Source organism: Mustela nigripes, chromosome 7 (genome assembly GCF_022355385.1).
Source record: "Mustela nigripes isolate SB6536 chromosome 7, MUSNIG.SB6536, whole genome shotgun sequence".
Classification (NCBI taxonomy): domain Eukaryota; kingdom Metazoa; phylum Chordata; class Mammalia; order Carnivora; family Mustelidae; genus Mustela; species Mustela nigripes.
Window position 1 is genome coordinate 77,117,352 of NC_081563.1, and position 27,996 is coordinate 77,145,347.

A 27,996-nucleotide genomic window follows, 5' to 3' on the forward strand; every position below is an offset into this window, starting at 1 on the left:
GAGAGGTGTTCTCAGGCGCGGTATTACTCCCTCCTTGGGTAAGCAGTTACTCTTCAAGGCAGACAGTGCCCAGCAACATGGAGAAGCATGACTTTCTTTACACAGAGTATAAAACTAAACTTTTCAAAAAGATAACCAGGCCAAAGTAGTGATTCCTTTAAAAAAAAAAAAAAAGTAGGGTGCCTGTGTGGCACAGTTGGTTAAGTGTCTGCCTTCTGCTCAGGTCATGATCCCAGGGTCCTACCTCGGGCCCCCTGCTCAGTGGGGAGCCTACTTCTCCCTCTGCCTCTCTCTCCTGTCTCTCATGAATAAAAAATAAAATCATTAAAAAAAAAACATTCCGGGCGCCTGGGTGGCTCAGTGGGTTAAGCCGCTGCCTTCGGCTCAGGTCATGATCTCAGGGTCCTGGGATCGAGTCCCGCATCGGGCTCTCTGCTCGGCAGGGAGCCTGTTTCCTCCTCCTCTCTCTCTCTGCCTGCCTCTCTGCCTACTTGTGATCTCTCTCTGTCAAATAAATGAATAAAATCTTTAAAAAAAAAAAACATTCCATGGATGAATAGTGAAAACATAATAATAAGCAAGCTTAGTTCTTAATGGTAAATTTAAATTTAAGTAAGAAGAGTGTCTTTGGTTTGAAATAAAGGTTGAAATTGAAACTTGGTACCATATGACATAGGCAAATACATTTGGAATGATGTAAATGTTACATTTAATATAAGGCTTGTATATGACCCTACTTCCAGGAGTTCGGAAAGGTGGTAAATACTTTTGGTTGGAGTAGTTTGTAAGATTTCATAGGAGAGAACATGCTTGACTTAACTGAGGTTTTGTTTTCTTCATGTTGGAGAAGAGAGTATGGTTGTGATTATTTTGGGAGCCTTGGGCAATAAGCCTACAAAAGTTCTCTGACTTTCATTCAGAAAGTGAGAAAGCTGGTTAAAATCCTCAATTCATTTACTTAATTTTACTTTACTTACTTACCTTTTTCCTTTTCCTTTTTTTTTTTTTTTTAAAGATTTTATTTCTTTATTTGACAGAGAGAGATCACAAGTAGGCGGGGTGGGGGGAGCAGGCTCCCCAGTGATCAGAGAGCCTGATGTGGGGCTCAATAGCAGGACCCTGAGATCATGATGAGCCAAAGGCATAGGCTTAACCCACTGAGCCACCCAGGTGCTCCTTACTTACCTTTTTCTTATACTGCAAATGAAATACAAACTTGCCCAGTGATACTGAACTATCCATTGTGAGTTGTATTTTAGTCTTACGATGTCATATAATTTTATATTTGTTGGAAGCAGTAGGTAGTTTACTTACTGGTCAGTCTCTAACCACATAGAATTTCAGAACAGGAAGAAATGCTATTGTTTTCTGCAGCTCTCCCCTACCCTCCACCAGGAAAACAGATACTTGGTAGAGCCAGGAATCAGACCTAACCTTTAGGCATTCTGTTTATTGTTTCCTTCAGTTCATTGTCTTAAGATGGTATGTTTATTACATGTGTTTGTGTTTTGGGTGCAAGTTAATATGCTTTTATTTATTATGAGAAAATACCCATTCTTATAGCCCACTACAGATTTCTTGGCTCTTTGGGGGCCATTTTGTTCAGTCTTTTGAGATTTAGATATGCTCTTTTGCTTAAGCCTGAGGTTTTCTTCCGACTAGGAGACTGTTATTACTCCTGCTTTTTGTTATTACTGACTTAAGGGAGACTGAGAGCATTGAGTGTGACGTCAAAGCCCTCTCTAGAACATGGGTGTGAGACTTCCCCCCCATAATTTGACATAAGATAATTGAGATAAGGTAGGAACTTTTAAACTATTTTCAAAGATAGGGGACATCCCAAAAGAAATAAGCATATAGTACAATAACCAAATATATAATTTAGTTGATACTTGTCTTGTACACAGTTTCATTCATATAGTGTAAACCCTGGATTGCCTTAATGGGGTGGACACCATTTTAGCATCCATTACCCCAGATCACACACCTGCGTGCTGTCCTCCCTGGAAGTCTTGCTCTGACAGAATGAGGCTCTCTGGTGATGCTGGAATGATGAGTTCAGTTTTTGTTTTTGTTTTTTTTTTTCCCTTGCCTGTGGCCTTTCTCTTTTCAGTGTAATACAGTGCATGTCTGTATCCTTCCTGGAATCTACTTCAGTTCTTGGAGAGATATGGCCTTATGGTAAAGCTGTATAACGTATTATTTATCACTTATTGGGAATGGAAGTGTTGCTTTGTTAAACCATTTCTTTCAAACTAATCTTTTTTTTTTTAATTTTTTTAAAAGATTTTATTTATTAATTTGACAGCGAGAGATCACAAGTAGGCAGAGAGGCAGGCAGAGAGAGAGGAAGGGAAGGAAGCAGGCTCCCTGCCGAGCAAAGAGCCTGATGCGGGACTGATCCCAGGACCCTGAGATCATGACCTGAGCCGAAGGCAGCGGCTTAACCCACTGAGCCACCCAGGCGCCCCTCAAACTAATCTTTAAAAATAGTCCTCTAACATTTATTCCAGTACTTGTTTTGGCAGGAAAATACATGAACATACTATTTTGGGAGTTAGGAGGTATACATAGAGGGACCATTAATTATGCAAAGTAGCATGTACTAAATGGATGGGAAAGAAGTAACTATTAATGGAGTTCTATTAATAGTAACTATTAATAGAGTACCGTGGAGAAAGGATTTCTGGAAAAGGTAAGACTCAAATCTGACATTTTTGGAAGGATGTAACTTTGCATAGGCAAGGACAGTTAAGGCAGGGAGGGGGAGAGGCACTATTTTAAAATAATGTAGTGTCCAAATTATGATAGAATAGTCCTGCTTTTGAATTGAGGCTTTATTAGAATCCGTTATTACAAATGTTGGTGCAGTACTTGTTTTTTCCTTCAGTTTTACAAGTTACGTGTTATTTGAAAAAATGAAGCTCTGTTCTTTGATGACCTGTTATTAAGTGATTCCTACTGTGCTGTCAGTTTTGTTTATAAATGTGAAATGTACTTGGGCTTGATGGTAAACTGAGCGCAGCTTTGAAGTACATGTATCCCTCTTGGAGTAAGATTGATGGGAACAAATCAGCCCCGGTCTGTCAACTAAGGCAAAAGACGTAGAACTTCAAAATCAAAGAAATTTTTAAAGAACAACGCTTCAGATAATTTTTCTTGTTTGCTAGAGAGTTTGTCATCAAAATAATTGTTAATTAAGTGCGCTACATTTAATGCTTTTAGAAATAGTAGTAAATTTAGTCCATTGAATCTTGGGTGTTTTATTATCAGAGACTAGCCTTTTTTCTTCTCCAGCAGCTACGAATCCAGTTCTTTAGATGAAGTTCTAGTCCCTAGACATGTTCAGGGGGAAGGGGAGAAGAAAGCCTCTGTCTTGTGGATTCATTGGATGGAGTAGAGATGATTATGAATGAATTTGAGGATTTAGGAAAAAAGGGAACCTGGAATTCAGTTTTGGAACTCTTTTAATTATCTGGTGATGAGTTGTGTGAGTACCCTCTTCACAATCTGTATTTGCATGTATTTGACCTTATTTTGAACATCGTGTTAAGATTTCAGTGTATTTGAATAGCCATTCAAGTCTCTTCCCTGAAATTTGACTTGTTATATGTAAAAGTTGCCCACCTCTCACCCTTATTCCCTTTTAGAGTCGGTTTGTAAGCAAACTCAAAGGTATCTGACTTTTTTATGGGGAGGCTTATTCTACAGAAGAGTGTAAACTATAGATAACTCATCTAAATTTGAGGACCTCTAGAACTTTCCTCCAGATTTGTTGTTCTCAGTGAAAAGTGCAATTGTCAGATGGGTTTATTACCTTCTGAGGCAAGAAAAGGATGGCACATTTATTGAGTTCTTAAATCCATGATTCTGAGATAAGTAGATAATGGACATTTCATTGAAAATAATATTATTCTTAGGATTTCAGTGCTTCTGCTTTTCCCCTTGAAATACCCATGTATGTGCTCACACAAACACACACCAGTTATACCAAATTAATTGTGTTCTTACTCTTCTTTTGGCTTTTGTATATGCTGGCTAATTCCGTCTCCCCTTTCCATCATGTAAGTCTCAGCTTGGGCTTCTTCCTTTAGCAAAAAAGCTTTTCTGTTTTTGTTTTTTAAGATTTTATTTTTTAGAAATTTCTACACCCAGCACGGGGCTTGAACTTACATCCCTGAGATCAAGAGTCACGTGCTCCACTGACCGAGCCAGCCAGGTGCCTCTGGAAATTTTTTTTTTTAACTTACTTCTTTTTTTAAAAAAGGATTTTATTTATTTATTTGACAGAGAGAGAGCGAGAGAGAGCACAAGTAGGCAGAGCAGCAGGCAGAGAGAGAGGGGGAAGCAGACTCCCCAGTAAGCAGAGAGCCCAATGTGGGGCTCGATCCCATCATAATCTTAGCCGAAGGCAGAGACTTAACCCACTGAGCCACCCAGGTGCCCCAACCTCTGGAAAATTTTTAAGTGCATGAGGCTATCTTGTTGTCATACCTGTATTTATCCCATTGTACCCTGTATCACAGTGTGCCTTCGTAATCTGTGTTCTGGTTTTTATCTTCCACCAGACGAGGAGTTGTTTTAAGAAGGGGACAACTTATTCCTAGTACCTGATACAGTGCCTTGCATGCAATAGGTACTCAGAAAATGCTTGAATGAGGGGCACCTGGCTGGCTCATTTGTTAGAACATGGAACTCTTGGTCTTGGGGTTGTGTTTAAGCCCCACATTGGGGGTAGTTTACTTAAAAAAGAAAAAATAAAGGGGGGAGGGGGAAAGAAAATATTTGAATGAGTACTTATTGTATTATTTGTAATTGTAAATTAATTGAACGAAGCTGAAGTATTCTTTTGGCAGATACATTAAAAGTTTGAGTAATTTATTGCTGTATTTTATGCACTAATTGTAAATGAGAAATTGTAGGGTCATCCCAGCATTGAATGCTATATAATATGTAAACACATGTGAAACCTTTTAAGTGATTTTAAAAATGTGATTACTTGGGGACATGGCTGGTCCAGTCAGTGGAGCATGTGACACTTGATCTCCGTGTTCTGAGTTTGAGCCTCACATTGGGCTTGGAGTTTACTTAAAAAAATCATAGTAAAAATAAAAAATAAAAATAAAAATGTGATTACTTAAAGTGATTTAGGCAAGTTACTTGGGGTAAATAAAAAGACAACAAGGAGTCCCCGGACTTCCAGGTATGAGAACCCCCCCCCCCTTTTTTTTTTCAAGATTTTATTTATTTGTCAGAGAGAGTGAGTGAGAGCGAGCACAGGCAGACAGAGTGGAAGGCAGAGTCAGACGGAGAAGCAGGCTCCCTGCGGAGCAAGGAGCCCGATATGGGACTCGATCCCAGGACGCTGGGATCATGACCTGAGCCGAAGGCAGCTGCTTAACCAACTGAGCCACCCAGGCGTCCCGAGAACCCCTTTTAAAGTATCACTTGTCAGATTCTTCCTTCAGAGTACAATTATTATATATTATGCTGCTGTGGTTTCATTAATGTATTTTCCTCAAAGAAGGCAATGGAAAAAGACAGATATAGATATTTTCAGTCTTTAGATAATGCTACTGTGCATACATTCTCAATCTTGCAAAAAGACTGTGGCCCACAGAGTTGTATACATCACTGATCTCTAAATGTGGGTTTGCAGAATAAGCCATTAGTATTAAGTTTTTAAAAATTAGAACTCCTATTTATTGTCTTTCATAAGGCAGAAAGGCAAATTGCACTTAATACAGTGATTGGCACTGGCTTCCCACACTGTTAGTAGGTCAGATGTGCTGGTGGGAAATCCTAAGTAGGGAAGGGTAGAATTTTCACTTCCTCACTTGCATTTGTCGTCAGTGGTATCACAGTGAGGTTTATATGTGATTGGATTTTCATATGATCAGGTTTTAATGAAGCTGCTTCAAAAAATGAAAAAGAGACAGTAAAAGATTCCTAACAAAAAATTAGATTGATTTTAGTTATAATATAAGTACACACAGGCATACACATAAAAAATGTTAGAACTCTTAATTCCAGTATAAACTCTCATTCTGGTAAAAACTATGATATAATCAGACCTGAAATATTGAAGCAAAAAAATCTGGGATTGTTGAAGAAGACTGTTGCATACATGGATCTGTATTGGAACTGTGCCTTCTTTGAATGTACAGTGTTGCTTGACATGTAACTAAACGATAGCAAGAAATTTTAACAAGTTAGTAAGGCATTTAAAATTTAGGCATTCTGAGTATAAAAAACTTTATATGGAGTTTTTTTTTTTTTTCAGAGATGTTTGATAAAGCCATCAGTAGAGTACAAAACTGCACTAAATTATAAATGTTTACAAGGCCCTTTGAGGTTTCTTGTTGAACAGTAGAAGATAATCGTATCACTGGAGGAACACTTGCTTTTTCCTGTCATGGTCAAATGACAGAAATACCATGGAATGTATGGCAAAAAACTAAAATGCATTTCTTTGTTATCACATGCCTTTGAAACATGCATAGTATACAGTGTAGGTGTGAAGAAGTCAGTATCAGAATAATTACACATTGTGGACAATTTGCTTTACGATTAATTTTATTTTAATAAAATTATTATTATGATTTATTTTATTTTAACTATAAATGTTGTAACATACTTTCTCCTTAGGGTTTACTAACTTGTGTTTCAGTAATAATGACTGTTTTTGGGGAGTGAATAGAAAAAGCGAAGAGATGCTAGGCGAATATATATTTTTAGCAGTGAATGACTTCTTTAATAAAGACAACCTTTTATGGAAGAAAATCATAGTCACTTAAGGTAAAAATCATTGACTGCATCATTCATAGGTTAATTATTGCAGCAAAGAAATTGAACCAGGAGTTTATAAAGAGCTGTTAGCATATCAGTGTAGTTAATTTTATAAAAACAAGACCTCTAACTTTAGTTTTTCATTTTTTTAAATTTTAAAAAAGCTTTATTTATTTATTTATTTATTTGACAGACAGTGATCGTAAGTAGGCAGAGAGACAGGCAGAGACCGAGAGAGGGGGAAGCAGGCTCTCTGCAGAGCAGAGATTCCCGATGTGGGGCTCCATCCAGTGATGCTGGGAACATGATCTGAGCCGAAGGCAGAGGTTTTAACCCACTGAGCCACCCAGGCGCAAAGACCTTTAACTTTAAAATACAGTTAGTGGGGTGCCTGGGTGGCTCAGTCAGTTAAGCCTCTGCCTTTGGCTCAGGTCATGGTCCCAGAGTCCTGGGATTGAGCCCTACATCGGGCTCCCTGCTCAGCGGGGAGCCTGCTTCCTCCTTTCTCTCTGCCTGCCTCTCTGCCTACTTGTGATATCTGTCTGTCAAATAAATTAAAATAAAATAAAATACAGTTAGTTTTGGGGGTACTTGGGTGGCTCAGCTGATTGTATTGGAGTCTTGATTTTGGTGCCCGTTGTGATCTCAGGGTGGTGGGATTAAGCCCGCCTTGCGCTCCGCGCTCAGTACTGAGTCTGCGTGGGTTTCTCTCTCCTCCCCCCACCCCGCCCACTCCTTGCTCACACGCATACACACTCTCGAATAAATAAATCTTTTTTTTTTTTAAATATTCTATTTATTTATTTGACAGAGATCACAAGTAGGCCGAGAGGCAGGCAAAGACAGGGGGAAGCAGGCTCCCCGCTGAGCAGAGAGCTGATGCAGGACTCAATCCCAGGACCCTGGGACCATGACCTGAGCTGAAGGCAGAGGCTTAACCCACTGAGCCACCCAGGCGCCCCTCAAATAAATAATTCTTTTTTTTTTTTTTTAATTTTGTTTATTTGACAGAGATCACAAGCAGGCAGAGAGAGAGAGAGGAGGAAGCAGGCTCCCCGCTGAGTAGAGAGCCCAGTGCACTGCTCAATGCCAGAACCCTGGGATCATGACCTGAGCCAGAGGCTTTAACCCACTGAGGCACCCAAGCACCCCTAAGTAATTCTTAAAAAAAAAAATGTAGTTTTTACAGTGCCTATATGAGAAGTGACCAGGAAATACATTTTATTACATAGAAGTTTGCTGATCATCTCAGCAAAGTTCTTTGCTTTTGAAGAATAATACAATGTAAAATAGAAGTTGCTAATTGCACAGCAGTATGCAAATATTTTTAGATAAAAGAAAATACGGACAGACAGACACACACACACACACACACACACACAATCTTCCCATTCAGATAAAGGTTACTTACCAAGAAGGTAACTATTTTAAAGAAAGTAGTGTTAGCAAATGAGCATTTGGAAACTAAACCTTTGGAAAGGTAATGGTTTGTTTTGTGATTTTTTTTTTTTTTTTAAGATTTTATGTATTTGAGTGTGCACACATGAGTGGGGAGAGGGGCAGAGATAGAGTGGAACAAGCAGATGCCCTGCTGAGCCTCGAACCTAATGGGGCTCAACACAACAGGGCTCTGATATCATGACCTGAGCTGAAGTCAGACGCTTAACTGAGCCACCCAGGCGCCCCTGTTACGTGACCTTTGATGGAAAAAAAGATCATGTATAGTAACTGTCAAATTTGCATACTTTAAGTACTTGGGAATTTTGGTATGTCTTTTGGGAAAACTACATTTGCATCAAGATGGTTCACAATAGCACTGTTTTATAATATTAAAAAATGAAAAACAACTCAAATATTCATTGATAGTAGGATGGATAAAAATTATACACGAACATATGGTGGCATAGAGAACTACAGCTCTGCGTAAGTGTGGATGAATCTCAGAAGTATAGTGGTGTATGTCAAAAATATAAAACTGTGCCTCAAGTGGTTAAAAACTACAAGGGATACTGATGATAAAATTCAGGATAATAGGATGCTTCAGTGGTCTTGATAATATTCTACTTCTTAAATTGTATGATGGGTACATAGGTGTTCATTTTTTTACTTTTTAGCTATATGTATATGTTATGTAATCTCTCATATGTGTGATATTTCATGTTTAAAAAATTAAATCAGGGGCACCTGGCTGGCTCAGTCAGAAGAGTGTTTGACTTTTGATGTTAGGGTTGAGTTTGAACCCCACATTGGGTATAAGAGATTACTTAAAAATAAATAAGTAAAACTTAATAAAAATAAATCATTAAGGGACAACCCCAACTTTAAAATATCAGTTTGGGACTTAAAAATGGCCAGTCTGTGGGGCACCCTGGCTGGCTCATTCAGTTACAGCATGCAACATTTATGTATGTATATACGTATGTATGTATGCATGTATGAGAGAAACACACAGCGAGAGAGTGGAACACAAGTAGGGGGGTGGAAGAGGGAGAAGAAGCAGGCTTCCCGCCGAGCAGGGAGCCTGATGTGGAACTAACTCATGGCTCGATTCCAGGACCCTGGGATCATGACCTCAGCCAAAGGCAGCCGCTTAATGATTGAGCCATCCAGATGCCCCACAGCATGCAATTCTTGATCTCAGGGTTGTAAGTTCGAACCTCATATTAGTGTAGACATTATTTAAAAATAAAATCTTGAGGTGCACTTGGGTGGCTCAGGGTTAAGCGTCTGACTTTTTTTTTTTTTTTTTAAAGATTTTGTTTATTTGACAGAGGTTACATAGTAGGCAGAGAAACAGGCAGAGAGAGAGAGAGAGAGAGAGAGGAAGCAGGCTCCCTGCTGAGCAGAGCCCGATGCAATCCCAGGGTTCCATCCCAGAACTCTGAGACCATGACCTGAGCTGAAGGCAGAGGCTTAACCCACGAGCCACCCAGACGCCCCAAGCATCTGACTCTTGATCTCAGCTCAGGTCTTGATCTCAGGGTCATGAGTTCAGACCACATGTTCCAGCTCTGTGCTGGTTGTGGAGCCTACTTAAATAAATAAAATAAAATCTTAATTAAAAAATGACCTATTTGCGAAAGAATGTAGTCCCTGATAAAGCCTGTTAGGTGTGCTGGTGACCTGAGCTCAGATACTAATTTCCTGGACTTTGAATCTTGAGCAAGCAACTTTAGAAAGAACCAGACAGCAGGTAGGAATCCTAGCAGTGAAAGCAGCAGGCTCTTCTTGGTGTAACTGCCACAGTATTCAGGAGAGTGTGTGTTGTGGGAGTACTCATTAGATGGTTTTCCAAAGCTGCCCTTCCAGGTTCTTTTTCATTCTTAATGTTCCCTGTAGTGTTCTATTGAATACCCTTTCTTCCTTCTCTATTTATTCTTCACTTAAAAACAAATTTGGAAATAGGAATTTCTGAACTTTTGTTTTAATGTCTGAAATGAGTAATTCTGGTGGTTTTCAGCTTATTTGTTGAAATGTAAAACAGTGGCACCTTAATTAGAGCATCAAGGTGATGAAAAGGACAAAACTTTTTTTTTAATTGATAGATTGAAATGAAAAGTGGTTTGAGAGGGTGTCTGGTTGGCTCAGTTGGTAGAGCATGCAGCTCTTGTTCTTCGGGTTGTGAGCTCAAGTCCCACGCTGGGGATAGAGATCACTAAAAAAACAGTAAAAAAAACAACAGGGGTACCTGACTAACTCCCTCGGAAGAGTGTGTGACTCCTGGGGCCCCTGGGTGCCTCAATCAGTTAAGTGTCTGCTTGGCGGGGAGTCTGCTTCTCCCTCTGCCTGCTGCTCTCCCTGCTTGTGTGCACGCTCTCTCTCTCAAATAAATAAATAAATAAATAAATATCTTTAAAAAAATAATGTTACAGTATTCTGTAACATTGCTATTTTGTGTTATATTTGAATGAAAAGTAATTTTAAGTATTTGGAAAACTTTCAGAATTCCTTTTAATATATATATATTATATATATATATAATATATATATATAGTTAATAATGGTCATAGCTGGAAAAGGTAACTCACAAAGATACCTAGATCCAAATGAAAGTCCACTGATCTAGATTAGTGTCTCTCAAAATGTGATTTTTTTTTTCAGTTGCCAGCATGCTCTTTTGAAGGTCCCCCATCCAAGATGTACTAGGGGGAAAAAAAAAAATCTTTTTTTGTTTTGAATCTGCATTTTGAGCAAGTAACAACAAACATTTTATGATTTTTATTGTTTCAAGTACTGTGCTAAGCACATTACATCAACTCATTCTTCATTGCAACTCTGTGTGGGTACTATTGTTGTAACCCCCATTTGACAGAGGAGAGAAGGTAAAAGTGGCTAATTAATCCACAGAAGGAATTTGAGCTACAAGTGACTAAGAATCTTACTTAAGGTCACAAAGCTAGTGAGTATCAGGGCCAGGATTGTAGGTGGGAAACTGCTGGGGTATCTGCATGCTTATTTGGAGAACCAGCACTCTAGACCAAGTCATTTGAAATTGGGAAAGTTTATTCTAAAACAACAGTGACGTCAGGAGGGAGAGGGAATGCCTCGTCATATGTTACAGTCCTGTGTGTGGATTGTAAATCTCTGTCAACACCGAGTAAAAATTGTCCTAATGCTACTTTATGGATTATAAAACCCACCAGCGTGTTAAGTATATTCTGTAGCACATCCCTGAGGTTACATTGTTTTAACAGAATCCAAATAATAGCTTTCAATTTGATATGCAGTAAAGCTTTGATTAAAATCAAATGTTTGAGAATGGAGATTTGATGTCTAAGTTTTGGGGGGCGCCTGGGTGGCTCAGTGGGTTTGCCTTCGGCTCGGGTCATGATCTCAGGGTCCTGGTAACAAGCCCCACATTGGGCTCTCTGCTCAGCAGAGAGCCTGCTTCCGCCTCTCTCTCTGCCTGCCTCTCTGCCTGCTTGTGATCTCTGTCTGTCAAATAGATAAATAAAATCTAAAAAAAAATTAAGTTTTGGGGGTAATCAGGATCATCGAAGGAAAATGTCTTACAAATCCATGCTTTTGGAAGTCTTCCTGAAATATACTAAATTACTTTAGTATATTAGAAAAGATGCCACACCATTCTGAATATTCTCATGGATCAGTCTTCTATATTGAACCCCAGAGTTCTCTTATAAATTGAGTATTTAAGGGATGCCTGGGTGGCTCAGTTGGTTAAGCCGATGCCCTTGGCTCAGGTCATGATCCCAGGGTCCTGGGATCGAGTCCCACATCGGGATCCTTGCTCAGCGGGGAGCCTGCTTCTCTCTCTGCCTCTGCCTGCCGCTCTGCCTGCTTGTGTTCTCCCTCCCTCTCTCTGACAAATAAATAAGTAAATAAAAGCTTTAAAAAAATAAAAAATAAGCTGAGTATTTAAGAAAACTTAAACCAGGTTGTGTTTTTAGTTTCCCTTTCCTGGAACAGTGGTTTTCAACTTACTGTACATCTAAGTCACCAGAGAGGCTTAAAAAAAAAATACCGATATCTGGGTCTCACCCCTAGAGATTCTGATTTAATTGGCCTGATGATTTTAATGTGGCAGGATTGAGAAACCACTGTTCTAGAATAAGGATGTATGGGGAAATTTTCTTGGTTTCTCTTTTGTTGTTCCAGTAAATTTAGAGAATACTGAAAAACACACTTGAGAAAGGAGTTACTAGAGAACAGATGGAATATTATAGATAATTCTCTGACAGATTTCAGCATATAACCCTTGGCTGCTTTTTGTTTTCTTTCAGATTCCTTATTAAACATGGGTGCATTTTTGGACAAACCCAAAACTGAGAAACATAATGCTCATGGTGCTGGGAATGGTTTACGTTATGGCCTGAGCAGCATGCAAGGATGGAGAGTGGAAATGGAAGACGCACACACAGCTGTTGTAGGCATTCCTCACGGCTTGGAAGACTGGTCCTTTTTTGCAGTTTATGATGGTCATGCTGGATCTCGAGTAGCAAATTACTGCTCAACGCACTTACTAGAACACATCACTAATAACGAAGACTTCAGGGCAGCTGCAAAATCAGGATCCGCTCTTGAGCCCTCTGTGGAAAATGTCAAGAATGGCATCAGAACTGGCTTTTTGAAAATCGATGAATACATGCGTAACTTTTCAGACCTCAGAAACGGAATGGACAGAAGTGGTTCAACTGCAGTTGGCGTCCTGATTTCACCCAAGCATATCTACTTTATCAACTGTGGTGATTCACGTGCTGTTCTGTATAGGAATGGACAAGTCTGCTTTTCCACCCAGGATCACAAACCTTGCAATCCAAGGGAGAAGGAGCGAATCCAGAATGCAGGAGGCAGCGTAATGATACAGCGTGTTAATGGTTCATTAGCAGTGTCTCGTGCTTTGGGGGACTATGATTACAAGTGTGTTGATGGCAAGGGCCCAACAGAACAACTTGTTTCTCCAGAGCCTGAGGTTTATGAAATTTTAAGAGCAGAAGAGGATGAATTTATCATCTTGGCTTGTGATGGGATCTGGGATGTTATGAGTAATGAGGAGCTCTGTGAATTTGTTAAATCTAGGCTTGAGGTATCTGATGACCTGGAAAATGTGTGCAATTGGGTAGTGGACACTTGTTTACATAAGGTATGTATGTCTTTTTGTTACAGTTAAAATACCCTGTTAATTTTGAAAAGGCATGGTAAGTAAAATGAACCAAACTTAAATTTTAAAAACTTTTCATTAGGGAAAACCTGTATGTTTTTAAATCATTTTCTTCACTACATATTATTTTTGCAAGGGAGGAGGGGAAGTATCCTCGTTTGCCTCAACCTTCTAGGAAAATTAAGTTTAATAACCTTGTGGCATTTGTTGTCATTTAAGTACTACTTTATGGCTTGTTGCTGTGGCTGAGACACCTATGTAGAATTGTGCCTTTTGATTTAAATTCTCAGTATTGCCAGTAGAGGTCTACGCCAGATTTTGAAGCAGTTTGATGAACTGTGTTATATGGTATACTTCTGAAGTAAACATACAGAAGATCAAAAGCTATGTATAATATTGGAAGACACACCAGAGACCTAGGCTAAGTCAAGTTTTGTAATTTAGATCTAAGCCTTCTAGCAGCTAAGATGAAAACTGAAGTAGAAGTATGAATTGTGTATTTCTTATCATTTAGTAAAAGAAGTACTTTCCTAGCAACAAAATAAAAAATGGATTTACATGTGGTTTTGTAGAAATGGTATATGCCATGGTAGAGCATACCTTAACTTTGGTAGAAGATACCAGAGTTCTTTTCATATAGATGTTTTTTGTCATTACTGATTAAAAACCAAAGAGTAATAAATAAATAAAATCTTAAATAGAAACCAAAGAGTAGTATAAGAGATAATGCTGTGACGAATTCCTGTGAATCTGTAACATTTAATTTAGTTTTGTAACGTTCTGTAAATCTTAACTTCATATAGCGATAGGGAAAGCAAATGCAGACTAACAGATATTCAGCAATTCACTTGAATTTCTTTAAAATATTTGGTAGTTTCAGGTGGGTTTTTGACAGTGCTATACAGAAGTCAGTCAAAATTTGAGTTAACTGACCAGTGCCTAGAATTTGTGAGTAGTGTATGGCTCTGATTGAAAAGATAACTGAGGCAAAACTAACTTTCAGTTATATGAAATAAAGTTTCTGACTTACTTATTCTGTCTAGATTAGAATTGTTCTGTCTCCTCACCATGTAAGTTGCTTTGGAAGATACAGAAACGGCCACAAAGTTTCTAATGAAGGATCTCTTGAGTCTGTGGAAATACCCAGGTTTTGGTGAAGTGTCTACTTTTTTGTAGAATGGGAAGAGACAGCTTCAAATAGAGAAATGGTGTTTTCATTTGGCAGCTTTTTTTTCCAAAGGATTTTAAATGATGGTTCCTTTAGCTTTTCTGTTGTTGTTTTTATTCCTTAAGTATAAAGTATACTGTATGTGTGTGTGTGTGTGTGTGTGTGTGTGTGTGTGTGTGTGTGTGTATAATTTTATTTTTTTTAACTTAACTGGGTAGGTTAAGTATGAAAGTATCGATGGTTGTCAGTGATTGAATAGGCTCTAAAATGTCTTCTCCTTGGGCTCTACATGGAGAGATTTTGACCTGCAGCTATTTTGAGACAAAAGCAAGCAGATGTTTTTTCATCTGCCTAGCAGATGAAGACAGCATTTTCCCTGATTATAAAATAACCATATACTTAACTATTTAAAAAATTCCAGGTAATTCAGAAATTATAAAGAAACATTCAAAAATTTGCCACTCACCTGAATTAGGCTGTGCTCATTGTGTGGTATATATCTTTCTAGTCTTTTTTGCCTGCCTGTGAGTATGTATATTTGTATAAAAATGAGATCATTATGCTTGTTATTCTACAGTATGCTTTTTTGTTCAACAGTATATTGTAGAGAGATCTCCGTGTCTGTAGATATCAGTCTAAATCATTTGTCATGTTGTATGGTATTTTGTTGAAGGAATGTCCTGTAGTTCTGAAGGGAATAGCCAAAATCTATTAGGTCTGTAATGTGGAGTAAAAAAAGAAGTTTATATTGTGGATAAACTGCCCTCTCCCTTCCATTGAAAGGGTGTTACTAGCTTTCAGGAAATTTGGCTCCACCCTTCTGAATGGGGTTGAACTGATTCTGGTGGTGGCTCTTTGCTTGACAGCTTTAATCTGCGATTAAATATTCCTGTTGGTGGTATTAAATATCCTGGATTCCTAGAATCTTGGAAATGATAAATGACAGTAATAGGAACAAGAGGTTGGAGGAACACATGATTCATCAATTTTAGTGGAAGTTGGCCACTATGGTTCCTTTGAATGAAGCTGCATTCAAATTGAAGTCAGTTGTTACTATTTAATTAGAGAGAGTGAGAGGTTTGCTGGAGTGTGTGGGGCAGAGGGACAGGAGGAAACTCAAGCAGATTCCCTGCTGAGCGCGGGGTGGGGGTGGGGGGGGAGGGCTCCCTCTCACAACCTGAGATCATGACTTGAGCTGAAATCAGGAGTTGGATGCTTAACCGATGGAGCCACTCAGGCGCCCCGAATTGAAATCAATTTTGAGAAGCTTAGTTAACTTTTGTGTTGAAACAGAACAACCCTGTGAATATTTTGAACCTTTCTGTGTTACTTTCGGAATTAAATATTAAACTTCTTACCCCTTTCTGTTTTTCTAACTCCATCATTTGTCACTTGTTTGTGGTGTAAAACTAACGGTTAGCATTGTTATAAAACAATATGATTAAAATAGGGTATGATTGCTTTGAACTTTGTCTACAAGACTGAATACAAAATTTTAAGATCCATGGAAAGCATTTTAGCCCAGTGCTTGGCGACTGCTCCAGAGGTGCTAGCTACTTAAAACTGAGAGAGAGTAGATCTGATTTTTCAGTAGAAGTTTCCCTGATAATAGATTTAAATGATGTGTCAATATTTTCTAACACTTCTAACACTTGTCATGCCCTGATAGATTACAAGCAGTTTTATATGTTAACTCATGAAATCTGGGGAGATTGTGATAATCATCATAATCACAACAGCATCAGTAAATTGCTGCTTTCTATGTACAGCCAAATGCTGTTCTAAGCAGTTCACACATGTCTTAATACATTTAATTTTCACAACTATAAAAGGTAGTGTTATTATTGCTAATGATTATCTTTTTCAGGATTGCTGCTTAGCAATATGAAGCAGTAAGTGTTGGATGACTCTAGTTAGGCATTACTCTCTTAAGATAATTCACTCTAGGAGAAAATAGCCCCTAAGAAAGCAGTCTTCCCATTTCATTGCCAGTGCTAGTAGCATTCATGGTATTTACGCTAATTTCAGGTTGCATAAGCCACGTAACTGCTGTTTGCATAGTCTTTCATAACTTATAAATAACACTCATTTGTCCTCCTAGTGACCTGAGATGAATGAAATAAAAATCCGTTTCCAACTTGCAAGTAAGGAAGTAAAGTTTTGACATTAAAAGATAACTGTTAAGTCATATTTTTTTAAAGATGTATTTCTTTTTGTTTTTTAAGAATATTGAATTTTTTTTTTTAAGATTTTATTTATTTGAGAGAGAGAAATCACAAGTAGGCAGAGAGGCAGGCAGAGGGAGACAGGAAGAAGCAGGCTCCCTGCCAAGCAGAGAGCCCGACGTGGGACTCAATCCCAGGACCCTGAGATCATGACCTGAATCGAAGGCAGAGGCTTAACCCACTGAGCCAACCAGGTGCCCTGTTAAGTCATATTTTGATGAGTGTTGAAGTCAAGACTAGAATTCACATCTCCTAGTCAAGTTAGATGTGTCCGTAGTAAATGTTTTACAGAGGGTTTGATGAAACATTTTCCCGAATGGAAATGCTAAGGGTTTGTTTTTCTTTTTTCAACAATTATAAGATTAATAAGAACATTGATGAACAAAGCCAAAGATGTTTGTATTTATGTCCTTTTTAAAAATCTCATCCCCATTAAGCAACCACATATATTCTTCCAAACAATTCTGTTTATTCATACAAACTTAGAGAAGTATAAAAAATAGGGTTTTCTTTCTCTTGTTTTTTGTTTTTTATTTTTACAGAAATGTATCCTATTCATGTTACTTTGCCACTTGCTTTTTCTTAAATTGTAGAAGTCCATGTTCCTTTAAATTGTTCTTTTATTTTTTGTTTTAAAATACTATTTGATTTTCCTAAATTCAGTTTATGTACCACTTATCAGGAACTTTTTTTTTTTTTTTTTTTTTTTTAAGATTTTACTTGTTTATTTGACACAGAGAGATTATAAGTAGGCAGAGGCAGGCAGAGAGAGAGAGAGAGAGAGAGAAGCAGGCTCCTGGCTAAGCAGAGAGCCTGATTCGGGATCCCAGGACCCTGGGATCATGACCTGAGCTGAAGGCAGAGGCTTAACCCACTAAGCCATCCAGGCATCCAGAAGCTTTATTTTAAAACATAAGATAGTACCTGATAGTTGGATAAAATTGAGGGGAAGTTTCAGCTCACAACCTGAGCTGAAACCAAGAGTCAAGACCTCCACTGTCTTCAATCTTTACTACACTGAATTTTAGGAGGTGGTGGCAGAAGATTTTCAGGGCCTTTGTGTCTTTTTGGCTTATTTTCCAAGGGCAGCACCATTCCAGATTAGTAATACAGCATAGAAAATGTACCCATATGCCTCCAAAAATTGCTTAGCTCTAAACTCAGGTGTTTTTCCATTATAGCTTTCAGAAAACATAGTTCTGAATGATGTGAAAGTAGACATAGATAGTATTAGAGTGGAGTGTGGTATTTTGAAAGGGAAGGACTGAATGTAAAAGTATAGTCTATAGTGTAGTAATTCTCCAGCTTTCTTGGTCCCATGGTACCCAACTATTTTGGAATTTTTTTTTGCAGTTCTACTTAGCCATATTAATACTTAGCAGATACAAATATTATATAGTTAGAGCCAAACTTAATAAGTCTATATATGTCTTTCTTGGTCCCATGGTACCCAACTATCTTGGAATTTTTTTGCAGTTCTACTTAGCCGTATTAATACTTAGCAGATACAAATATTATATAGTTAGAGCCAAACTTAATGAGTCTGTATATGTCTTAACAAAATAATAAATGTACGTTGAAAAAATATTTTATTTCATTCTTTAAGAAACTGTAGTTACAGGGACACCCCTGGGTGGCTTACTTGGTTGAGTGTCTGACTGTTGGTTTCGGTTCAGGTCATGATCTCACAGTGGTGGGATCTGTGATGGGAATGGGAGGGAGACCGCGTGGTGCTTTGCGCTCAGTGGGGAGTCTCCTTGGGATTCTCTTTCTCCTTCTCTCTCTTCCCCTTCTCTACTCCTCGCCACCTCGTACCACCACCCCCTTACCTTCTCTTTCTTTCTCTCTAAAATAAATAAACAAATTTTAAAAAATAAGAAAAGGACTACATACTAATGAGATATGGGTACTGTGTTGGTCACTGCACAGCTTCTCAAATCTTGGAATCATTGGGCATGGCCACCCTCATTTCCTGTATTACATTGATTTTTTTTTTTTTATGGGACTTGCTATTTTTTTTTTTAAAGAAGATTTTATTTATTTATTTATTTGACAGACAGAGATCATGAGTAGGCAGAGAAGCAGGCAGAGAGAGAGAGGGAGAAGCAGGCTCCCCACTGAGCAGAGAGCCCATCCCAGGACCCTGGGATCATGACCCGAGCTGAAGGCAGAGGCTTTAACCCACTGAGCCACCCAGGTGCCCCATGGGACTTGCTTTTTATCATAGCAACTCTCAAAACCCTGGCTTTGGAAAGATACGATGTCATTGAGAGGAGTATAGTGTTACCAGATATTAACACTGTGAACTACTACACACTGGTTTGCAGGGTGTCTGTAGATGTGGAGTATCAATCTCTTTTCCCTCATTTTTAATATTTCTTTGGGTACACTGTAGCACCCTGGGTTTTGTTTTGTTTTCTTTTTAAAGATTGATTTATTTTAGAGTGAGGGTGGGGGGAGGGGCAGAGGGAGAAGGACAAAGAATCTTAAGGAGTCCCTGGGCTGAGTGCAGAGCTTTGGAGCAGTGGTTGGGTTTGAGCTGAACCGGAGTCAGTTGCTCAGCTGTCTGGGCACGCAGGCACCCCTGAAAGTTGTCTTTATGTAGAAATAGAAGAAACATCATCATTGGAATCACACATAGCTGAGGTATAAATGTAAATTATTTCCTTTATCTTTTGATATTTAAACTTCCCGAAACTGTATTTCAGTAATTTCCCAATTGATAAGATATAATTTTTATAACATAAGAACCTAATGGGGGGCGCCTGAGTGGCTCAGTGGGTTAAGCCACTACCTTCGGCTCAGGTCATGATCTCAGAGTCCTGGGATCGAGCCCCACATCAGGCTCTCTGCTCAGCAGGGAGCCTGCTTCCTCCTCTCTCTCTGCCTGCCTCTCTGCCTGCTTGTGATCTCTCTCTGTCAAATAAATGAATAAAATCTTTAAAAAAAAAAAAAAGAACCTAATGGAAATTGTGTAACTTTAATATCTGTGGTATAAAGCTTTTGCCTGATCTGAACTTACATGGTCAATCATGATTCCTATAAAATGTATTGATCTTTTTTCGGGGGGAGAGATGCTATTTGGAGCCATAGTGTTTGTGTGGATATCTGTATGTATTCATACATCCAGTGCATATTTTCTAATATGAAGTCATTGTGAAAGTCTTGGTAGATTTCATTAAAGAATTAGTTTGGGCCAGTCCTGATTTTTTGGAAATCCTGATTTTTTTTTTTCCACTTACGGAGAATCTGGTTTTATATACTTGTGATATTTTTTTCCCACTCTCTGGAAAGAGTTATTCTTTTTGAAGCCTTCTTAAGGCCTGACCTCCACTGTCTTCAAGCTTTGCTACATTATATTTTAGGAGGCGGTGGCAAAAGTTTTTCAAGGCCTTTGTGTCTTTTTGGCTGTGTCATGTGGGTTCCAAAAAGGTGGCAAGTCTAAACCAGACAATGCCTGCCTAGATTCTGGCTATAATGATTGAGAAGACTAGAATGGGAATGATCTTGGCTTTTTTCACTTGGGTTGGCAAACTGCACCATCAAAGTTGCCTACCACCTCCATTGACTTAGTATTTTTAGGGGGGTTGGGTTGAAAAAATCAATGTTGTAAGTCACCGTTCTAAGAAACTCAGTTAAAGTAATATATATACCTACAGGAAAAGGTACAAGAAATTTTAGAATTTATTTCTCATAATCTCATGGTAATAATGCTACTTTTTACAATATAGATGATTTGTCTATGGTAGTATGATTACCAGGGCAACAGTAAAATTTATCCCTAAGTTAGCAGTTTTGGTTCCCCTCTGCAGACTGATATGATTTGTGACTTCTGTCTTGGGGTGCCTCGGTGGCTCAGTTGGTTAAGCATCTGCCTTTGGCTCAGGTCATGATCCTGGGATCGAGCCCCGAGTCCCACGTTGGGCTCCCCAGCTCAGCGGGGAGTCTCCTTTTCCCTTTCCCTCTGCCTCTCTCCATGCTTATGCTCTCCCTCTGTATCTCTCTGTATCAGATATATAGATGAAAAAAGAAAATCTTTAAAAAACAAAAATCTAGTGTCTGTCCTCTGAAAGTTATTATATCTGACTACTGTATCTCAGCCATCCAGTTACCTTCCATTGTTTGCTGCTTTATCCTCAGAATAGTTTACAGTCTATTTTCTTCTCTGCTTGTAATTGTTCAGTATAGTGTCTTGGGTATCCTAATGATCAGTAATTTTCATCTGTGTCAAAGTCAATAGAATTTTGTTAGCATTGCTCTATTGCAGGTTAATTAGCTAGGTGAAAATGTGCACACTTGTTTGGTAGCATGATTTTGGGCAGAAGCCACTCTGGGAATATGCAGTGTGAGTGGGAAACAAAGTTTAGACGATGTAGTACATATGAAGATACCTTCATTTCTTAGGTTGTGGAGTGCTGGTGGGTAAGAATAGGTTTACAGAATTAAATTAAAAGTCTTTAATTACAGATCTGTCCTTATCTAGAGATTTTATTTCTTCAGGGGATACTTCAGATAGTTCTTTGGAATGGAAATGATTGTGTTGAGTGTGTACATTCTGTTCATTTAAATAAACTATAATTGCTTAATGTAATTAACTGTTTTGAATTAAATAGTAGAAAGTTGCTGGACTATGGAAATACAGTTCTTTCTTTCTTTTTTCTTTAAAATACAGGGAAGTCGAGATAACATGAGTATTGTACTAGTTTGCTTTTCAAATGCTCCCAAGGTCTCAGATGAAGCAGTGAGAAAAGATTCAGAGCTGGATAAGCACTTGGAGTCACGGGTTGAAGGTAAGGTGATCCCTCCCCACCTCCCGTTTTTGAAGGAAAGGAAGAGTATTCTCCCTTGTTTATCAAATAGTTCTTTTAGGGTTAGGAAAAAGTATTTCAACACAAGGCTTTAAAAAATAAGCATCTGTCTGCCTGAGATTTACTATCACATCTTGGACCAATGTGTGGGAATTTTTTGGCAGGGAGAAGACAAATATGTCTATTATACCACCAAAGAGAAACATGTGAAAATAGTCTGTTAAAGCTTGCCATTTTATTTCTCCTTTTGCTGATTATGCTTTTAGGAGTGAAGAGTCCAGTGAAATTTGCTTTGGGGCTTATCATGAACATCGAGTGCTGTAATTCCACTAACACTTAATTCCTCCCAAGTTAATCATAGGAATTCATTATACCATATGTTTTTATCTTACTGGTAAGAGTCAGCATTGATGTCATGAAAGAGTATTGGTTTTACATTGACCCTTGACAAGCATGGGTTGGGGGTGCAAACACCCCCACTATTTCTGCCTTCCCCTCCCACTCGCCCCTCAGTTGGAAATGTATATACGTTTTGAATCCCCCTGAACTTAATTACAATAGTCTACTGTTGACTGAAAGTCTTAAACAGTCAATAAACACATATTTTGTATGTTCTATATATGATGTGCTGTATTTTTTTTTTAAGATTTTATTTATTTATTTGACAGATCACAAGTAGGCAGAGAGGCAGGCAGATACAGAAGGGGAAGCAGGCTCCCTGCTGAGCAGCAAACAGCCCGATGCGGGGCTCAGTCCCAGGACCCTGAGATCATGACCTGAGCCAAAGGCAGAAGCTTAACCCACTGAGCCACCCAAGCGCCCCATGATGTACTGTATTTTTACAATAAAGTAAGACAAGACAGTAGGGGCACCTGTGTGGCTCAGTTGGTTGAGCAGTCTGCCTTTGGCTCAGGTCATATCTCAGAGTCCCAGGATGAAGCCCTGTGTTGCCCCGTGTTGAGCCCCATGTTGTCCCATGTTGAGCCCCATGTTGCCCCATGTTGGGCTTCCTGATCAGCAGGGAGTCTACTGCTTTCTCTCCCTCTGCCCCCCACCCCGCTTGTGCTCTCTTTCTCTCAAATGAATAAATAAAATTTTTAAAAAGAAAGAAAGCCAGAGAAAAGTAAATGTTATTAAGAAAATCATGAAGAGAAAATATATTTACTGGAGTGTACTATACCAAAAAAAACCCACATATAAGTGGACTCACACAGTTGAAACCTGAGTCATTCAAGAATCAACTGTACTTGTTTTTTTTAACTTTCTATTTTGCAGTAATTTTAAGCTTGAAGAAGAGTTGAAACAATATAGAGAGCTCCTATATACAATGTAGAACCTTTTACCTAGATTCCCCATTTGTTTACCTCTCTCCACTTTCCATTTGACTCCTCTCTCCACTTTCTATAACATACACACTCATTCCTTTTCTCTCTCTTTGGCTCTAGCAATGTCTGCACACATATTTGGTGTCCTGTCACTAGCCTGGTGTTTCTTACTAGTATTTTGGAGTACACAAGACAGCCCCCCCGCCCCGCAAAAAGTCGCTGGTCCAGAATGAGTGCCAAAGCTGAGAAATCCTGTACTATAGAGATACAAGTATAAGGCTGAAAAATGACAATCATGCCTCAAGAAGCTTGCAGTCTGTGATATAGTGAACATCTGCAGTGGAAGGATGTGTGTAGCACTAGTACACAGCTTCAGGCTTGGGTTGGAGAAGAATTTGAGAAAGTGACATGTGAATTTGAAACCTGAAGGATGAATATGAGTGAATTATACAATATGGGTTGGTTGGAATGGCGTAAAAAGTGTTTCAAGTCAAAGGAGGAGCACGTGTGAAGATCTCGAAGTAGGATAAGGCTTCTCTTAGACCCTTTGGAGATAGGGGAGTCGGGCAGAGTCGAATGGGAGTGGTGAGGGAGGTTATGGTGACGGTGAGGGCCTTGTGAGGCATGGTGGCAGCTGAGGACACTGCTTTTATGTTGTCTTTAAGTTGGCATTCTCTGATTTTTGAGGAGTTTATATCTTAATAATCATGCTCTGAAGGTGTATTTTCCATAAATTGTAAATACAGATAGAGCGTGTAAATGTTTTGTTTTGTTCTAAGCCTTAGCGAGTTCTGTGATTATTTTCCTTTTTTATTTTATTTATTTAATTTTTATTTTTATTTGTTTTTTATAAGATTTTATTTATTTGACAGAGAGAGACACAGTGAGAGAGGGAACACAAGCAGGGGGAGTGGGAGAGGGAGAAGCAGGCTTCCTGCTGATCTGGAAGCTAGATGCGAGACTCAATCCCAGGACCCTGGGATCATGACCCGAGCTGAAGGCAGATGCCCAACGACTGAGCCACCCAGATGCCCAATTTTTTTTTTTTAAAGATATTATTTATGAGAGAGAGAGAGAAAGCAAGCAGAGGGGAGAGGGAGAGGCAGAAGCAGGGAGCCTGATGTGGGGCTCAGTCCTGGAAAGCTGAGATCATGACCAGAGCCGAAGGCGGACGCTCAATGAACTGAGCCACCCAGGTGCCCCGCCTTTTTAATTTTAAATTGTTGTGGAACATAACTACTTTGGGATCAAAGTGAAATAAGACAGTGTTTCAATTCCATGTTAAATTTAAAAAACAAAGCAGAAACAGACTTATTGGTGTGAGGAGAATAAACCAATGGTTGCCAAAGGAAGGATAGGTGAACTAGGTGAGGAGAAATAAGAGGTACAAACTTGAGTTATCAAAGAGGTCATAGGGCTGAAAAATCTAGGATTGGGAATACAGTCAGTAATACTGTAGTAACATTTTATGGTGACTACACTTAAACTGTGAAGAGCATTTTGTCATGTGTGTGTATAATTAATGAATCACTGTGTTGTACACCTAGAACTAATACTATGTATCAACTAATTTTCAATTAAATATGAATAACCTTATGAAACAATTCTAATTTTTCTTCTCCATATAGTCCTTACTCATCTGTCACTTTTCTTGGTAATTATAGTATTAATAACTTTTTAACTTTTGTATTATTCTTGTATAAAATTAGGTCAAAGTGTTTTTACATGTAGCTGTCCTGTGTTCACAAGGATCGCTTTTGGTTACTATAAACCATTACACCCAGTGGCTGTACCAAAAATTTCTTAACTCTTCCTGTGTTGTTGAACATTTCATTTCTTCCAGCTTTTGCTTTTATGTATGCAGATAACTTTAAAAAAAAAATTTTTTTTTTTAATTTGACAGAGATCACAAGTAGGCAGAGAGGCAGGTGGGATGGGGGGGAGGGGGTTGAGAAGCAGGCTCCCTGCTGAGCAGAGAGCCTGATGCAGAGCTCTATCCCAGGACCCTGGGATCATGACCTGAGCCACCCAGGCGCCCCTGCAGATAACTTTTTATATTACTTTTATTCTTTGTGTGATAGTAAGTAAATGTTTGGGTTTTTTTACATTTTAAAACTGATACTAGAGAAACTAATAATACACTATATATTAACTAACTTGAGTTTAAATCAAAAAATAAATTAATAAAATTGATAACTACCGAATAGTTGCCCTTGTTTCACTTTCTCTGAATCCTGAGTAAACACATTAATTTAGGAATTCTTTTTAAAAACCTGCAGAAATTATGGAGAAGTCTGGTGAGGAAGGAATGCCTGATCTTGCCCATGTCATGCGCATCTTGTCTGCAGAAAATATCCCAAATTTGCCTCCTGGGGGAGGTCTTGCTGGCAAGTAAGTAGAACAAAAAGAACTAATTTTGAGTTTCTTTATAATTAGTAATTAAGTAATTTTGGAGAAGAAGTATATCAATTATCAAAAGATGAGATGAGTTGATGGTTCTTATACTAGAGAAGAACTTTAAAATTTCATCCAAAGGGATTTTTTTTTTTTGAAGGGAATAATTTATTATGTGATTTAAAGGTGAAGGCCCTTCTTTCCTTTATAAATGAGAACAAATGGCTTGTGCTGAATCAAATTCTAAGTGAAATGTAGAAACTATGTTCTTGGCAAACATTTAGCATGACAGTTAATTTTTGAGGATAAAGTATTTTAAATACTCAGAAGCTTGGTAATTGTACGTAATTTAATAAAACTAATGCATAATTTATTTCAGGCGCAATGTTATTGAAGCTGTTTATAGTAGGCTGAATCCACATCGAGAAAGTGATGGGGTAAGTTTTCTTTTATTTCTTAAGCATTTAAAATAATTACATAATGTAAATACTAGTTATAATACATTCACATAATGAAATCTATAGCTATTAGTAATGTTTCATGTTAAGGAGTCAGTTTAAGGAACTGTCTAGAAATGGAGGTAGAGATATATTTCTGTTTTATAGTTAAGTTTGTTGTCACTTAATGGGCATCAAGTACCTTTTTGTTGGGCTGTACTTAACTTTCTCCCTGTATGTCTGCCTTTCCTTCTGCTTCTCCCTTAAATCTTAATTTTGAGGTGAAGAATATGGTTTTGAACATCTCCTTTTCTCCTTCAGCAGCCTACTACCATCACTAGAACTTAATGATAGAGAAATGGGCTATTAAAGACCTGACTTTCAGTGCCCACTATGTGCTCAGTCGAATACCTGAGGGTAATTTCTTAACCTTAACGTTGCCACTTGTAGGTATTTTGTGTTGAACTGAGATAATCATTTTTTGTTGTAACCTGCTGTGCTTCCTCAGAGCAAAACTCTATCCCTTTACCTTCCTTGGAAATACCAGGGAGCTGTCAGCTGCACCTCTTTTTTTTTTTTTTTAATCTTAGCACTTCTACCAGGAGACAAAACAGTGCCTTCTTTTTTTAGTTTTTTAATTCCCCTACGTTTCACGGTCAGTAATTCAAATAAGTATTTCCATAATAGGGTTTTGAAGGTTTTGGACATCTATAAATGAATAACTTAATTTTTAACATACATGTTTGAAAGATTGAAGGGAGCCAAAGTTAGTAATAAAACTCACTGAGAAGAGATGGACTCACTCTCCAAATCTCCAGCTCCTCGGGGGCAGGTCTTAAGAGAGACATCAACCACTGGTAGAAATGAGGTATCCTCTCAGTTGAGCCATTTTGCAAGTTGCACAGCAATATCCTAGCATTTCTTTATTCTCAGCAATATTTGCTTGCAAAAAAAGAAAAATTTTGCAATTTATACATTCCAGTGAGTTGAATAAAAGTAATACTGTATATTGCTAATAGCAGGCTTTATGTCTTGGTCTCGAGCAGTGGTTCTGAGTCTTTCTTTTGTGTCCCTCAAAGTATTAAGACTTATACCTAAAGCTGTGAAAATTCATTTAAAAGTAAAGATAAGTCATGTGTTACATTTAGAGAGAACCCTAAATCGGGCAAACAAGGACAAATTGTTGACACAATTGAAAAGCCCATGGTAGTTGGCTGGTGTGGAGTGAAGGGAGACTGATCCTAGGTTCTACACAGCATCCAGAATCATGGTTAGAAGAAAAAAGCCCTCAGATGGTAGTTATTGATCATTACTAACCATTACCATTTAAGTGTTCATGTTTCCTCATGTGCTTGGAAATGTAATCCTGGTGTGTAATCCTGAAAAATTCTCATTATGCCTTGCCAAATCTCTTCAAGGTCCCTTAAGAAAGTTGGCTGCTCTTATTCCAGATACAATTTTAAAAATTATTTCACACCCCTAAATTAAGTTTAGGTTAATGTTTTAAACTTTTTAAAAAATATAAAAATACTTATTATACACAGTAGCTCTCTAAACAGTGAATAAATAAACAACAGAGCCATGAAGCAGAAGAGGAATGCTCAGGATAAAAATGCTGGCCTTGGATAGGATTATTACATGATTCTGTAAGTTAAGGAGATGCACACTTACTACCTTCCTATACAAGCTTTCGAGTAACCTTAGCAGATCAAACATAGACAGGCTGCCACGTGTTGTGAATTGACGTAGGGATGAGATGCTGTAGAAGAACATCAGGCATGGTCCCATCCCTACCATCAGTGCATCTTGCCATGGAGAGAGAAACACACAAGTTAGAAAGAAATAATAAAAGACGGGATGTGATTAATTGCCTTGTGAATTGCACAGTGATTGCTGGGAAGGTCTGAGTTTCAGAGAAAAGAGATGGGAAGAATTATCAGAGTGACAGAAATGAAATGAGGAGGATGATAGCTCAAGTGGATGGGAGAGGCAGGAACAAAGTAGGAGCTATCTTTTTAAAGAAAGGACCTCATTTTGCCTGGAGCAAGGAGAGAACTGCTATGGTGAGAAATAAGAATTTAGGATGCAGGAAGTATTTTTGAAGAGACTGGAGAGGCCTTTTGAACTTTACATTTTACAGTGAGGAGCCACCGTATGTTTGGAGCAGAAGGTTAGTAGACTCAGAGGAGTATCTGTGGTGTTTTAATCTGTTAGAAACATGTGCAGTGTTA

General features: G+C 38.4%; 1 protein-coding gene across 3 annotated transcripts in view; it reads left to right on the forward strand.

Moving 5' to 3' along the window:
* PPM1B (protein phosphatase, Mg2+/Mn2+ dependent 1B) overlaps window positions 1–27,996 on the forward strand; it is a 92,172-nt gene that overhangs the window by 43,858 nt on the left and 20,318 nt on the right. For all 3 annotated transcript variants that reach the window (XM_059406221.1, XM_059406223.1, XM_059406220.1), the window contains exons 2-5: window positions 12,531–13,390; window positions 21,474–21,591; window positions 25,214–25,325; window positions 25,708–25,765. In XM_059406221.1, coding sequence (XP_059262204.1) covers window positions 12,545–13,390; window positions 21,474–21,591; window positions 25,214–25,325; window positions 25,708–25,765 — 1,134 coding nt within the window. In that variant the 5' untranslated portion in view covers window positions 12,531–12,544. The remainder of the gene's footprint in view (window positions 1–12,530; window positions 13,391–21,473; window positions 21,592–25,213; window positions 25,326–25,707; window positions 25,766–27,996) is intronic.